The 15,783-nt window shown below is 40.7% G+C and overlaps 1 protein-coding gene across 1 annotated transcript; it reads left to right on the top strand.

The window, feature by feature from the left end:
* Positions 1-1,598: 1,598 nt before the first annotated feature.
* On the top strand, positions 1,599-2,312 carry LOC112935004 (proline-rich protein 23A-like). Its single transcript, XM_026018583.2, has one exon. The coding sequence runs from the start codon at positions 1,599-1,601 to the stop codon at positions 2,310-2,312; it is 714 nt and encodes a 237-aa protein (XP_025874368.2).
* The last annotated feature ends 13,471 nt before the right edge of the window (positions 2,313-15,783 follow it).

The raw sequence follows: 15,783 nt of genomic DNA, 5'->3' as shown, positions 1-15,783 counted from the left end.
TTGATTGACAATCAGAAATGCAGGATGAAAATACATTTTACTACATCAGATTAAGAGTCTTACGGTAAGAGATGTTTACAAGGATGTAGTGAATTGAAAACATACTCTGCTCATATAAGTGTAAACTGAAAAACATTTTGGGAAAAACAATGGGAGAGAAGCATTACCTATTAATTTGAAAAGACACACATAGCACCAATTATCCATTCCTAGGCATATACAATAAACATATGAGTAAAGAGTTCATGATCTAAAACCAGGCAAGTCTGCATTTGATTCCCACATCTAACCCAAACTAGGTATCTAATTTTGGATAACTCAGCTTACTACTCCTAGTGTCAGCTGTTGTGAAAAATGAAAAGATCATTTATTTTAAATAGGGCAGGTGGAAACTTTTGTAGGTGATAGTTATGTTTATGGCATTGATTGTGGTGAGAGTTTCAAGGATGTTCATTTCTTCCAAATTCAATTGTATACATTAATATATACAGCTTTACATATGTCCAACATACCTCAATAAAGTGCTGTGTGCTTTTTTTTAAAGAAAAGGATCTTTTTTATTTTTTTATTTTTTTTTATTTATTTATTTATGATAGTCACACAGAGAGAGAGAGAGGCAGAGACATAGGCAGAGGGAGAAGCAGGCTCCATGCACCGGGAGCCCGACGCGGGATTCGATCCCGGGTCTCCAGGATCGCGCCCTGGGCCAAAGGCAGGCGCCAAACCGCTGCGCCACCCAGGGATCCCGAAAAGGATCTTTTTTAAACAGTAGAATGGTAGACTTGTCAATCATTGCTCAAGAAAACAATTTAATTATATAGTTTTAATTTCCATTGATATTATTGATAATTTTATAACCTTAACCCTCAGGAAGAAAGTTCCACAAATATTTTACTTTGGCACTGAAACAGAAGTGTTCCTAAAGAGAAATCAGTATTTTCCATTTACTCCTGAAATGATAGACCAAGCTCTAAAGAAATTTTATGGAGCATTTGGGTAAGTCCATTTTATGGGGGAAGATGGGGGAGGCCTGGGGGCGATCTAATGGAGTGGTCTTTTCTCTAAATGGATGAAATCACAGGAAAACAGTAGTCCTAAAGATGAACAAAGTTTGAAGCTCTATTATTGGTACATCTTTTTTTTTTTTTTTTCTAAAGTTGGGTTCCACAAGTTTTCTGCCTCCTAGAGGTCCACGGACGTCTTCCCCTCGCCTCAGCGGTCACTGAGAGCGCGGGGCGGGGCCTCGGAATGGGCGGGGCCTCGGAAGGGGCGGGGCCTCGGAAGGGGCGGGGCCTAGGAAGGGGCGGGGCCTCGCGTGACATTTTGCGACTCTGGTTCCGCCGCGGCCTCTGAAATACCATTGGCTCCGCTCCGTCGGTGCGAAGGACCTGCGGTTCCAACGCCGCCCGACGCCGGGCCCTGCACCCCCGCTTGCGCCACCAGCCCCCGCCCCGCGGGCCTCCCGGGAGGCGCCCCCGGAGTCCCGGGCACTCGGGCCGCGGCGCCCCGCGCCCCCCGCCGCCTCCCCTGCCGTCCAGACCTGGCCCCGCGTGCGGGACCCAGGCCCCGGGAGCGCCGCCCGCAGCGCCGGCCCGGTGATGGGCAGCCGGCCCCGCAGCCCCAGCGCCCAGCCCGAGCCCTGCTGGGGACCGCCGCGCGGAGGACCCGGCCCGGCCAAGCGCCGCCGCAGCCCGGAGCCCGAGGGCCCGCAAGGCATGGAGGGGCCCCCGGCCGCCGCCGCCGGCGCGCTCGCCTCCGTGGTGGTCCTGGCCGCCGGCTCCGCCCTGCAGCTGCTCCTGGACGACGTCGACCTGGTGCTCGAGCCCGAGCCCACGTCGGTCCTGCAGGTGTCCCTCGGGGGCCTCACCCTGCTGCTGGTCCCCGAGGCCCTCCTGCGCGCGGGGGGCCAGGGCCACCCGCCTGCCGGCCCGGAGCAGGGCGCCGTCCCGAGCGCGCCCGGGCACCCAGCCGCCGTCCAGCACGAGGCCTTCTGCGCGTCTGTCCCAGACGTGGCCGCCCAGGAGGAGGCCTGTGCGGAGGACGCCGACCCCGAGCTCCCGCCGCCGCGGGCGGGCCCCACGGCCGGCTGGGCGCCTGAGCTGCGGGCCTGCGCTGGGAGGGTGGCCCCCGGCCCCGGCCCAAGGAGGCTCTCTCCTCTCCGCTACTTCGACCTGGACCCCCACCTCCTGGAGCCCTTCCCCGGCTCGCCACTCCGCCCTCTGCCGCCCTCTCCGAGTCCAGGTCCCCACGTGCGCCCCCAGCGCCCTCCAGGACCCTCCCCCAAGGCCCGGAGACGCCTGTTCCCGGAATGAAGGGCTCCCGCAGTCCCTCAGCAGCGGGCTTCAGGCACTAGTGATCCTCCGCGACGCGCTGTGAGCACATCCCGCCCCTCAAACATGAAGCACCTTCGTGGTAGACAGTGGGCAGCTACGGTTTTTGTTTTTGTTAGTTTTTGTTTTGTTTCTTTAGCTAAAATGCCTTGACTGGTAGCAGGCAAGGATGGATGGATGGATAGATAGATGATTGATGATAGATAGATAGATAGATAGATAGATAGATAGATAGATGGATGATTGATAGATTCCTTCTGGTAAGGGCCTTTAGTTTAGCACGGAGAGTAGATCCCATATAGCCAAGGATGAATTTTTAGATCCCTTGCCTGTGTTGGCTGCACGAACTGTTTCTTCCACCTCTACCATCTTCAGCCAACCCTATTCTTATTTCACCCCTACACTTGCTTCAAATTCATGTCATTTTTAATGTATTTATTCATGAGAGACACAGAGAGAGAGAGAGGCAGAGACACAGGCAGAGGGAGAAGCAGGCTCCATGCAGGGAGCCCAATGCGGGACTCGATTCTGGATCTCCAGGATCACGCCCTGGGCTGAAGGCTGTGTTAAACCGCTGAGCCACCCGGACTGCCCCATATCGCCTTTTTTTTATCACCTCCCAATGCACCTGTCCTTCCTCTCCATTTCACATTGTTTTTCCTTCCCTTTGTAATTATGATTTGCCTGTATGAATTCCTCAATGTCCTTGGCGGTGTTTCTGATCACCAATCTTTTTTCTTTTTTTTTTTTTAGCATGCACAATATTTATTAAGAAGAGCTTTGTGAAAAAGAGGCCAAATAAAAGCAGAAAGAGAGAGCTACCTTGAAGTGCTGCAGATCCAGAGGCAGCGTCAACAAACTCTTCGGAAGTTCTGGAGTTAGAATGGTCACAGTTGTCTCAGGAAAGGCTAAAATAGCCCAATTCCCTGATCAGTCAGCCATTGGGTGTGAGGAACCAGGGAAGAATCATAGCCCAAGGCAAGGCCACTTTCTTCAGCTGAGACACTTTCCAAAGGGATGACAACTGAAAGCTGTCTGTCTGTCCATAGCATTCCTAGCACTTATGGAAACAATTCTCATTGAAGAGGAATCTGGGTGGCGCGTCACACTGCCCACTACAACATCATATATTGATCCTGTTTATCATAATAGCCATCTCCATTTATTCTGATCTTTAATTATAATTAAAGATTAAATTAAATTACTGACTAGCAGTAAAGAAATTATAATTTTCTTCATATAGGTCTTGAATATTTGGATAAAGGCTGATCACCAATTTTTTCTCTTTCTTTCTGCTTTCCAAAATCCTTTCCCTGAACCTGGTCAACCAAGATAAATGTGTACTTAATAAATAAATGAATAAATGGCACACAAATGTAATGCATTAGGTTTTTGGAAAATATTTCTAAAATTAGAATGTAAAAAAACAGTGAAAATAATATTTAATAAAAAGAGGAAAGGAGAAGTTATGACATTGTTTCATTACAGAAGCAGACCGTACAATGGCATGTTCTATAGTTTAACAATCAAATGGGTAGATCTTTCTTTTCAAGTTTTTATTTAAATTACAGTTAGTTAACATATAGCATAATATTGGTTTAAGGCATACAATATTATGATTCAGCACTTCCATACATCACCTGGTGTTTACAAGTGCCCTCCTTAATCCCCATCACCAGTCAACCCATCCCTCCACCCATCTCTCCTCTAGTAACCATCAGCTTATTGGCTATAGTTAAGAGTGTTTCTTTGTTTGCCTCTCTTTTTTCCCTTTGCTCTTTTGTTTTGTTTCTTAAATTCCACATATGAATGAAATCATGTGGTATTTGTCTTTCTCTGACTTATTTCACTTAGCATGTTCTTCAGCTCCATCCATGTCACTGCAAATGGCAAGACTTCAGTCTTTTGATGGCTGAATAATATTTCATTGTACATATACACCACATCCTTTATCCATTCATCAGTTGATGGACAGATGGGCTGTTTCCATAATTTGGCTACTATAGGTAATACTGCTATAAACATCAGGGTGCCCATATCCCTTTGAATTTTTGTATTCTTTGGGTAAATACCTAGCAATGTGATTGCCAGATCATAGGGTAGTTCTATTTTTAACTTTTTGAGGAACTGCCATGCTATTTCCCAAGTGGCTGCACCAGTTTGTACTCCCACCAACAGTGTAAGAGGGTTTTTTTCTCCACATCCTTGTCAACACTTGTTGTTTCTTGTGTTGATTGTAGCCATTCTGACAAGCGTTAAGGTGATAGCTCATTGTGGTTTTGACTTGCATTTCCCTGGTAAGTGATGTTGAGTTTCTTTTCATGTGTCTGTTAGCTATCTGTATGTATTCTTTGGAAAAAATGTCTATTGGTGTCTTCTATCCATTTTTAATCGGATTATTTGTTTTTGGGTTATTGAATTTTATAAGTTTTTTGTATATTTTGAATACTAACCCTTTATCAGATATGTAATTTGCAAATAACCTTCTCCTCAAATGGGTATTTCTGAATTCCACGGTAGTCTGGGCTTTACCTTGGTTTCTCCTCAGGGTGAGAAGAACGGCTACTCACTAGAAGGCACTAAGCTTCACAACATAGACATTTAGTCTAATATATTATTAAGCATTTTTTCATACTTATAGGCCCACCACCCAGAATTGGCAGCTCTTATTTCTGAGCTCTTCTTTATTTAATGTCTTTTTTCCTCCAAAGAAAATAAATTATTATAGATAATGTAATCTGATCTCCATTTCCTATCCTCACTCCTCATTGCCAGACCAGAAGATTTGGGGTATCATTCTAGTCAATATATAAATGCTACATGTATACATGTATGAATATAAATTATCAATGCTTATGTTTATAGACAATTAAATTTACATAATAGCATCATGTTCTTCAGTTTACTTTTTCCCCCCACTTTGTTTACAAATCATTCTCTATAAACACAGGTGACCCTTGAACAACATGGGTTTGAACTGCAGAGGTCCACTTATATGTGAATTTTTTTCTGATAACTATAGTATAGTATTTTCTCTCCTTATGATTTTTGTGATAACATTTCCTTTTCATTGGCTTACTTTATTACTATATTTTACTTCATTTATACAATACAGCATATAATACATATAACATACAAAATATTATTAAATTGACTGTTTATGTTATCACTGAGGCTTCCAGTCAACAGTAGGCTATTAGTAGTTAAGTTTGGAGGGAATCAAAGTTATACACAGATTTTTGACTGTGTGGGGGTTGGCACCCCTAATCTTCTCACTGTTCAAGGGTCAACTGCATCTATATGGTTCATTTCTCCTAACAATTTCAGTTTCCATCATATGAATATGCCATATCTTATTCATTAATTTATTAATGGATATTTGTATTCACAGCTTTTAACATTACATACTCCAGTAAACATCCTCACGCTTGTCATCTTATGCACCTGAGGAAGTGTTCCTATAGGAAATACACCTGGGAACTGTATATATGGGTGGTATGATCCTGTACATTTACAGTTTTATAAGATGGAGTCAAATTGTTCTCTAGAGTGGTTGTAACAATTTAAACAGCCTCTAGAAGTCTTTCACCACACAGTATCACCAAACTTTACATTGTTTGCCAATAGTATCTCATTTTTAATGCAATTTCCCAATTACTGGTAAGATTATGGAATTTTTCATATGTAATTGGAATAATACTTCAAAAATAATTTCAGATATATTTTCATACACTGCAGATCTTATGTCTCTCAACTTGTCACTCATTAAATCTAATAAGTCTAACCTTTTCAGTGGGGAAAACAAGTACAACTGAGATTAAAGCAGTTAGCTGTCAGTCTAGAGTTTCAAAGCCAACTCTTTTTAGCCCGTTACTAAACAAATATAAGAATTACATTTTCTCCACAGAAATGGAGAAAATGCAGTCTTCATTTCCTAAGCAACCTTTCACTATCAACAGCCAATTTGGGAAGTTCGAACATAGAGTTTTAATAGAAATCATTGTGCAGAGAAGACAGAGGAGTTCTTTTTTGTTTTGTTTTGGTTTGGTCTGGGTTTGGTTTTGTTTTTTGTGTTTTTTTTTTAAGATTTTTTATCTATTTATTACATACAGAGAGAGACAGAGAGACAGAGATAGGCAGAGGGAGAAGCAGGCTCCATGCAGGAAGCCCGACATGGGACTCGATCCTGGGTCTCCAGGATCACACCCTGGGCTGAAGGCAATGCTAAACCGCTAAGCTACCGGGTCTGCCCTGTTTTTAAAATTAGTTTCAGAGGTGGAAATTAGGGATTCATCAGCTGCATATAACCCCAAGTGCTCATTACATCAAGTGCCTCCTTAATGCCCACCACCTATTACACTCTTCCTTATTCATTTGGGATTTTTTATATATTCAAGATATTAATCCTTTATTTGTTTTATATTTATAAATATATTCTTCCAGTGTATCACTTGTTTTTTATTTTTTTTTTTTGATTTTTTTTTCACTTTTTTTTTTCACTTGTTTTTTAGCCTGTTTAATTGTACAGACCTGTGTAACTCTCCTATGCTGAAATTTCACAATCTTTTATGTTTTTACTTTTTGTGTCACTTTTAGAAGTCTTTCCTAGGCAAGAAAATAAAGGTATTTCCCACACTCTCTCGTGATAATTTTAAAGACTTGGTTTTTTTCCAATTCAGTTTTTTAATCTCTTAGGATTTTATTTTTGTGTATAGTTTGAAGTACGGATTAAATTTTTTAGATTAAAGTTATTATCCCAAAATCTGTTATTTAATAATCCATCCTTTCCAGTTTATAATGACAATTCTGTTCTATATGAATTTCATATATGATAGCAAATTAAACACAACTTTCCTTAAACAAACAAACAAAAAACCTGAGTGAGTTTGCCACCAGTATACCCTCTCTAAAGGAAATCCTAAATAATGTACTTTAAATTTTTTTTTTTAATTTTTATTTATTTATGATAGTCACAGAGAGAGAGAGAGAGGCAGAGACACAGGCAGAGGGAGAAGCAGGCTCCATGCACCGGGAGCCCGACGTGGGATTCAATCCCGGGTCTCCAGGATCGCGCCCTGGGCCAAAGACAGGCGCCAAACCGCTGCGCCACCCAGGGATCCCTAAATAATGTACTTTAAACAGAAGGATAGTGATCCGAAGGTGAAAGTTCTGAGGAGCAAGGGGAAAAAGAACAAAGAGAGCGGTGCATATATATACATACATATATATGTATACATATATATACTTGCACATATATAAATTTAAATGAATAATGGCTAACTAAATCATTAATAATATCTTAAAAGGATAAAAACAAAAAATATAGATATAGGATTAAAATATATGCTAGCCATCAAGTGAATCAGGAAACAAATCAGACTAGGAAAAAATATTTGCAAAAGATGTATTTAGTAAAAGACTATTAGTCAAAATATACAAAGAATGCCTTAAACTCAACGATAAGAAAATAAATCAATTCAAAGAGGAAAGCTCATAGCAATAAATGCATACATAAAGAAGCAAAAAGGATCTCAAATAAACAACCTAACTTTAACTTCATGGAACCATAAAAAGAAGAATAACCTAAGCCCAAAGTTAGTAGAAAGAAGAAAATAACAAGGATTAAAGCAGAAATAAAAGAAATAGAAACTAAAAGACAATAGAAAAGGTCAATGAAACTAAGAACTTTTTTTGTTTTTTGAACAGATAAACAAAGTAGACAAACCTTTAGCTAGACTCACCAAGAAAAAAAAGACAGAGGACTCAAATAAATAAAATCAGAAATGAAAGAGATATTATTAGATATTATCAGATATTCTGATACCACAGAAATACAAAAAAAAAAATCATGAGAGACTACTATGAGTAATTACAAGCCAAAAAATTGGACAACTTATGAAGAAAAAGACTAAACTCCTAGAAACATTCAACCTACAAAGACTGAATCATGAAGAAATAGAAAATCTGAATAGACAAATTACTAGTAAGGAAATAGAATCAGTAATCAAAAACCTTCTAACAAATAACAGTTCAGGACCAGATGTCTTCACTGGTGAATTTTACCAAACATTTGAAAAAGAATTAACACCAATCCTTTTCAAACTCTTCCAAAAAATAGACGAGAGGGGAACTTGCGAACTCATCCTATGAAGCCGACATTACACTGATACCAAAACCAGTCAAGGACATACTATAAGAAAAAAAAAAGTTACAGGTCAGTGTTCCCGATGAATGTAGATGCAAAAATTCTCAACAAAATATTAGCAAATTGAATTGAACAATACATTAAAAAGATCATTACACCATGATTCAGTGGGAATTATTCTAGGGAATGCAAAGATTGTTCAACATCTGCAAATCAACACTGTAATGCACTGCATTAACAAAATGAAGGGTTAGAAATCATATGATCCTCTCAAGAAAGGCAGAAAAAGCACTTGACAAAATTCAACATCCATTTATGATTTTAAAAAAAACTCTCAAAAAGTGGGTATAGAGAGAACATACCTCAATACTGTAAAGGTCATATAAGACAAGCCCAGAGCTAACATCATACTTGGTGAAAAATCAGAAAGCTTTTCCTTCAAGGTCAGGAACAAAATAAGGATGCCCACTCTTGCCACTTTCATTCAGCATAGTATTGAAAGTCCCGGCCAGAGCAATTAGTCAAAAACAATAACAAAAGTCATCTAAATCAGAAAGGAAGAGGTAAATTCTCAGCATTTGCAGATGACATTATATGTTATATAGGAAATCCAAAAAACTCCACCAAAAAAACTTAGAACTAATTAACAAATTCCGTAAAGTTTCAGTATACAAAATCAACATACAAAAATCAGTTGTGTTTCTATTCACTAATCAGAAAAAGAAAACAGTCCCATTCATAATTGCATCAAAAAGAATAGACTATCTAAGAATGTTTTAAAAAGAGATGAAAGACCTTTATGCTGAAAACTATAAGATATTCATGAAAGAAACAGCAGAAGATACAAATAAGTGGAAAGATATTCCATGCTGATTAATAGAAAAAATATTACTAAAATGTTCATTTCCAAAACAATCTACAGATTCAATGCAATCTTTATAAAAATACAAATGGTATTTTCACAGAAAGAGAACAAAGAATTTTAAAATTTGTATGGAACCACAAGAGATTCCAAATAGCCAAAGCAATCTTGAGGAAAAAAACAAAAACAAAAACACAACAATAACAAAAAAGCTGGAGGCATTACACTCACAGATTTCAAATTATAGTACAAAGCTATAGCAATCAAAATATTATGGTATTGGCACAAAAACAGACACATAAATCAGAAATAAATGCATAGAGAATGCATTAGAGATCCCAGAACAGAAGAGAGTCCAGAAATAAACCCATTTATATGTGCTCAATTAATTTATTTTTTTTCTTTCTCTTCTTTCTTTCTCTTCTTTCTTTCTCTTCTTTCTTTCTTTCTTTCTTCTTTCTTTCTTTCTTTCTTTCTTTCTTTCTTTCTTTCTTTCTTTCTTTCTTTTTTCTTTTTAGGTAAAATCCACCCCCAATCTAGGGCTTAAACTCACAACCCTGAGATCAAGAGTGACTCTACTGATTGGGCCAACCAGGTACCCCTGGTCAATTAATTTATGACAAAAAAGCAAAGAATATACAATGATTAAAGGACAGTCTCTTTAATAAATGAAGTTGGGAAAACTGGACAGCCACGTGCAAAAGAATTAAACTGGACCAGCCTTTTACGCCATACACAAAAATCAACTCAAAGTGCATTAAAGATTTGAATGTAAGACCCTGAAACCATAAAACTCTGAGATAAAACATAGCGGGTAAGCTCCCTGACTTTGGTCTTCGCTATGTTTTTTTTTTTTTTTTTTCAATTTGATTCCAAAGGCAAAGGCAATAAAAGCAAAAATAAATAAGTGGGACTATTTCAAACTAAAAACCTTCTGCACAGCAAAGGAAACCATTAACAAAATGAAAAGGCAACCTACAGAATAGGAGAAAATATTCACATATCATATATCTGATAAGGAGTTAATATCCAAAATATGTGAAGAACTCATACAACTCAATAGCAAAAAGCAAACAAAAATAATTTGATTTAAAAGTGAGCAGAGGACCTGAATAGAAATTTTGCCAAAGAACACACACAGATGGCCCAACAGGTTTATGAAAAGGTGCTCAACATGACTTATCAACAGGGAAATGCAAATCAATACCACAATGAGCTATCATCCCACACCTGTTGGAATGGCTGTTATCAAAAAGACAAGCAATAGCAAGTATTGGCAAGGATGTGGAGAAAAGGGAACCCTTGTGCACCTTTGATGGGAATGTAAATTGGTGCAACCGCTATGGAAAATAGTATGCAAGCTCCTCAAAAAATTAAAAGTAGAACTACCATGTGATCCAGCAATCCCACCTCTGGGTATTTATCCAAAGGAAACAATAACACTAATTCAAAAAGGTATCTGCACCTCCATGTTCATTGCAGCATTATTTGCAGTAGCGAAAATGTGGAAACAACCTAAGCACCCATCAATGGATGAATAGATAAAGAAAAGAAAAAAATATATATATACATATTATATACAGTTGACTCTTGAACAAGATGGGTTTGAACTGTACGGGTCCACTTATGTGTGGGTATTTTTTTTTCAATAAATACAGCACAGTACTCCAAATGTATTTCCTCTTCCTTATGATTTTCTTTTTTTTAAGATTTTATTTATTTATTCATGAGAGACACAGAGAGAGAGAGAGAGAGAGAGAGAGAGAGGCAGAAACACAGGCAGAGAGAGAAGCAGGCTCCATGCAGGGAGCCTGACGCGGGACTCCATCCTGGGTCTCCAGGATCACGCCCTGGGCTGAAGGAGGCGCTAAACCTCTGAGCCACCAGGGCTGCCCTCCTTATGATTTTTTTAATAGCATTTTCTTTTCTCTAGTTTACTTGATTGCAAAGATACAGCATATAATACATATATATGTGTGTGTGTGTGTATAACAAATGATGTGTTAATCAAGTGTTTGTGTTATTAGTAAGGCTTCCCATCAACAATACACTATTAGTAGTTAAGTTTTTGGAAAGTCAAAAGTTATATTCAGATTTTTGACTATGCAAGAGTAGGTGCCCCTAACCCCTGAGTTGTTCAGATTGTTCAACTATATAAACAATGGAATATTATTCATCCATAAAAAGGAAATCCTGCTATTCATGACAGGGATGGACTTTGAGGGCATTATGCTAAGTGAAATAAGTCAGACATAAAAGATAAATACAGTATGATTTTACTTAATATGTAGGATCTGAGAAAAATTCATAAATATTGAGAACAGACTGACTGTTGCCAGAGCTAGGAGGAAGGATGAGGCAGGAGGGGTGAAGGGAGTCAAAAGATACAAACTTTCGGTTATCAAATATATAAGTCCTGGGAGTGTAATGCATGGTGACTATAGTTAACAGTGTATTGCATATTGGAAGTTACTAAGAGAGCAGATCTTAAAAGTTCTCATCACAAGAAAAAAATTGTAACTACATATGGTGATAAATGTTAACTAGACTTACTATGGTTATCATTTTGCAGTATATACATATATTGAGTCATTATGTTGCACATACACAAAAAGAAAAGAGTAGAATCAATCCCATTTGCAATTGCACCAAAAACAATAAGATAATTAGGAATAAATCTAAAGTAGTAAGATATCTATACTCTGAAAACTATAGAACACATATGAAAGAAATTAAAGAGGACACAAAGAAAGGGAAAAGCATTCCATGCTCATGGATTGGAAGAATAAACATTGTTAAAATGTCTATACTACCTGGGGATCCCTGGGTGGCTCAGTGGTTTAGCGCCTGCCTTTGGCCTGGGGCATGATCCTAGAGTCCCGGGATCAAGTCCCACGTCGAGCTTCCTGTGTGGAGCCTGCTTCTCCCCCTGCCTGTGTCTCTGCCTCTCTCTCCTCTGTGTGTGTGTGTGTGTGTGTGTGTGTGTGTGTGTGTGTGTCATGAATAAATAAATAAAATCTTTTTTAAAAAAAAGTCTATACTACTCAATGCAATCTACACATTTAATGCAATCTCTATCAAAATACCACCAGCATTACAGAGCTAGAACAAATACTCCTAAAATTTGTACGGAACCACAAAAGGCCCTGAATAGCCTAAGCAATTTTGAAAAAGAAAAACAAAACTGGAGATATCACAACTCTAGATTTCAAGCTATGTAACAAAGCTGTAATCATCAAGACAGTGTGGTACTGGCACAAAAACAGACACATAGATCAATGGAACAGAATAGAGAACCCAGAAATGAGGAATCCCTGGGTGGCTCAGCGGTTTAGTGCCTGCCTTTGGCCCAGGGTGTGATCCCAGAGTCCTGGGATCAAGTCCCACATCAGGCTCCCTGCATGGAGCCTGCTTCTCTCTCTGCCTGTGTCTCTGCCTCTCTGTGTGTCTCTCATGAATAAATAAATAAAATCTTAAAAAGAGAGAGAGAGAGAGAGAACCCAGAAATGGACCCTCAACTCTATGGTCAAATAATCTTTGACAAAGCAGGAAAGAATATCCAATGGGAAAAAAAATATCTTTAACAAATGATGGTGGGAAAACTGGACAGCAACATGCAGAAAAATGAAACTGGACCACTTTCTTACACTATACACAAAAATAAATTCAAAATGGGTGAAAGACCTAAATATGAGACAGGAAACCATCAAAATCTTAGAGGAGCACATAGGCAAAAACCTCTTTGACCTCAGCCATAGCAACTGTTTATTAGATATGTCTCCGGAGGCAAGGGAAACAAAAGCAAAAATGAACTATTGGGACTTTATCAAGATAAAAAAAAACCTTCTGCACAGTGAAGGAAACAATCAACAAAACTAAGAGGCAACCTATGGAATGGGAAAATATTTTTGTTTTAGCTTGAAAGTACTGTATCCATTTGTACTTCTTGCTGAGAAAGAAAATAGAATCTTCAAATTCATTCTTTAAAAAACCATCATGGGGCAGCCCTGGTGGCTCAGCGGTTTAGCCGCCTTCAGCCCGGAGCCTGATCTTGAAGACCCAGGATCGAGTCCCACGTTGGGCTCCCTGCATGGAGCCTGCTTCTCCCTCTCGCCTGTGTCTCTGTCTCTTCTCTCTCTCTATCTCTCATGAATAAATAAATAAAATCTTTAAAAAAAAGAACTTTAAAAAAAATAAATATAAAAAACCATCATTTCTAACTTGGTTCACCTAAGGTCAAAGTGAGGGAGCAACAAGAATGGTGGGATTGGGCAAGGGCAGGAGATGGAGATATTGTAGGACTGGATAACCATGGTATGGAGAAACTGAGGACCAGGACTACAGGACACAGTAGTCCATGTTAACAATGAAGAAAGAAAATTGTGCTAAATGGACAATACTGTTGGGGCTTTTAGTTCTGGCATTAGTCGTAAGTACCTGGTTTCCAAAACTCTCCTTACCAAGAACCTATCATACTCCCTTTTGACAAAGAATGATTTCTGAACATGACAATCACACACACACACAAACACACACACACCACCACCACCACCACCACCACCACCACCACCACTACTGTTAAAATACTATATTTTTATAAGAGCTCAAGAATAAGTTTTATGGCTTTCTTCAAATTAGTATAGTTCTTAAAATATCATTTTCAAACATATGACAATAAAGCATACAATAAGGTTGAAAGGAATGGAACTCTTTCAAGTATTTTTCCCTGCCCATCAAACTCAGGTAGGGAAGGAAAGGACTCACTTCCCCAGAGACTCTGTCAGAAGTCTGGCACCCTATCCTTCCCCTCCCCTCTCCACAGACCTCTGGACACCGCATTCCAGAAGCTTCCATGCCTTCCCTGACCACTGACCATGATTATCTGGGGCCAAGTTAAATACTAGCAGTTGATGATGGGCACCTGCTATGAATGCACACTTCTCAAACCTGATTTCATTCAAGCTGCTACTAGCCCTATTGTTCTCATTCTACAGATGTGAAAACTAAGGCTCACAGGGTATTAAAATGGGGTGCCTAAAATCTCCTAGCTTTAAACAGTGAAGCTTCACTGTTTCAGGTGAGGTCTAGAAGGACACCAGCCCAGAGGCCCCTCCCTGGAGATAGTCTCGTGAGGATCCTAGGACACATCCCTGGCAGGCTCCTCTGTCCAAAAGCAGGAAGCATGGAGACTTCTGAAAAATCCCTCCCTGGAGAGAATCAGGCAATGATGAAGGGGTAGGGAGGGGTAGCACTCCGAGGAGAGAACTGGTGTAAGTTTTGAAAAAAGCTTTTACGCTAGGAAGAAATGAGTCTTAGGCACACAGACTTTGGAACAATATAAGTAGCCATCGTATCTCCTTGAGCTGCATGACTCTGTGCTGTTGGGACCTCACTATCCCCATCTGTCAAGTGGGCAGGTGTCAGGCTAGATTCCCTCAGGCTAAAGCTGGGAGACATCCATGAGAGGTCAGAGCAGAGGGTGAGAAAGGCATGGAAGAGGGCAAATGAGGTAAAAAGTGGGAAAGAAGGGCAATCTCACCTGGCCAACCTGCTCAGCCTGCCTCTCCCAGGAAGCCTTCCCCAAAACCCACCCCCATGGCCCTATTCCAAGCTCCACTTAGGCACTCTACCGGGGCCCAGCACAAGGCTTGCTCTGGATAAACGGAATGTTGGTGAAGTGAAGAAGCAAATTTGGGGGGAGAGAAGACATGAACAAAATGAGCTGCCTCCACTGGGGGCCAGCAGGTGCTGGGAAAGCCCCGTGGAATCGAGCCGACTGGGCGTGCGAATCAGTGACGTGTGAGTACACAAGAGAGCGAGTTGGTGAAAGAAGGACCAAGACTGGGCAGCTGCCTCCCTAGAAGGGGGCTTGGGAGGGACACACCAGCTGGCTGGTTCTGGGGGCGGGTGCCAGCATCGGGGGCCCAGAGGCAGGTCCAGAAATGGAGTTCTGAATGCAGGCTCGATGCCCCCGAGGCCTGATCAGGAGCTAAGGTTTGGAAGGATGCAGGAAGAAGCTGGAAAGCCAAAGCAAGTTGGTGAGGACACTCCTTGCCACCCCAACTCTGCACCTTGTGAACTCCTGCTCATCCTCCCACAGTCAGCTAACTGCCTCTGACTTCCTTCTCCAATTATAAACAGCCAAACCCCTTCCATCGTAACTTTTTTTGAAGTGACTGTCCAGCTCTGACTGCTTTTCCCACTGGCTCTATTCGCTCTGGGGGGTCAGGGACAGTGCACCATTTTACTGAATGGCCAGCCCCAGCTTTGGGTCTGGCACACCGCAGGCACTCGGGAAGTCCTCATCAAATACAAGAACAAGTGAGAGAGGGCATAGGTGGTGATCTGGAAGGCAGTCCTTTCAGGGCCCCGGTGGAGGGCGGCCTGCTGAGGACAGATGGGTGGGAGAGGCACCCCTGCAGTCTGACCCCAGATGCACAGAGGAA

This window comes from Vulpes vulpes, chromosome 11 (genome assembly GCF_048418805.1).
Source record: "Vulpes vulpes isolate BD-2025 chromosome 11, VulVul3, whole genome shotgun sequence".
Taxonomy (NCBI): Eukaryota; Metazoa; Chordata; class Mammalia; order Carnivora; family Canidae; genus Vulpes; species Vulpes vulpes.
This window is presented reverse-complemented; position numbering and strand designations above follow the sequence as displayed.

What these genes read in the sequence shown, in the direction of transcription:
- LOC112935004 (XM_026018583.2), top strand. Translation starts at nt 1,599, where the DNA reads ATGGGCAGCCGGCCCCGCAGCCCCAGCGCCCAGCCCGAGCCCTGCTGG.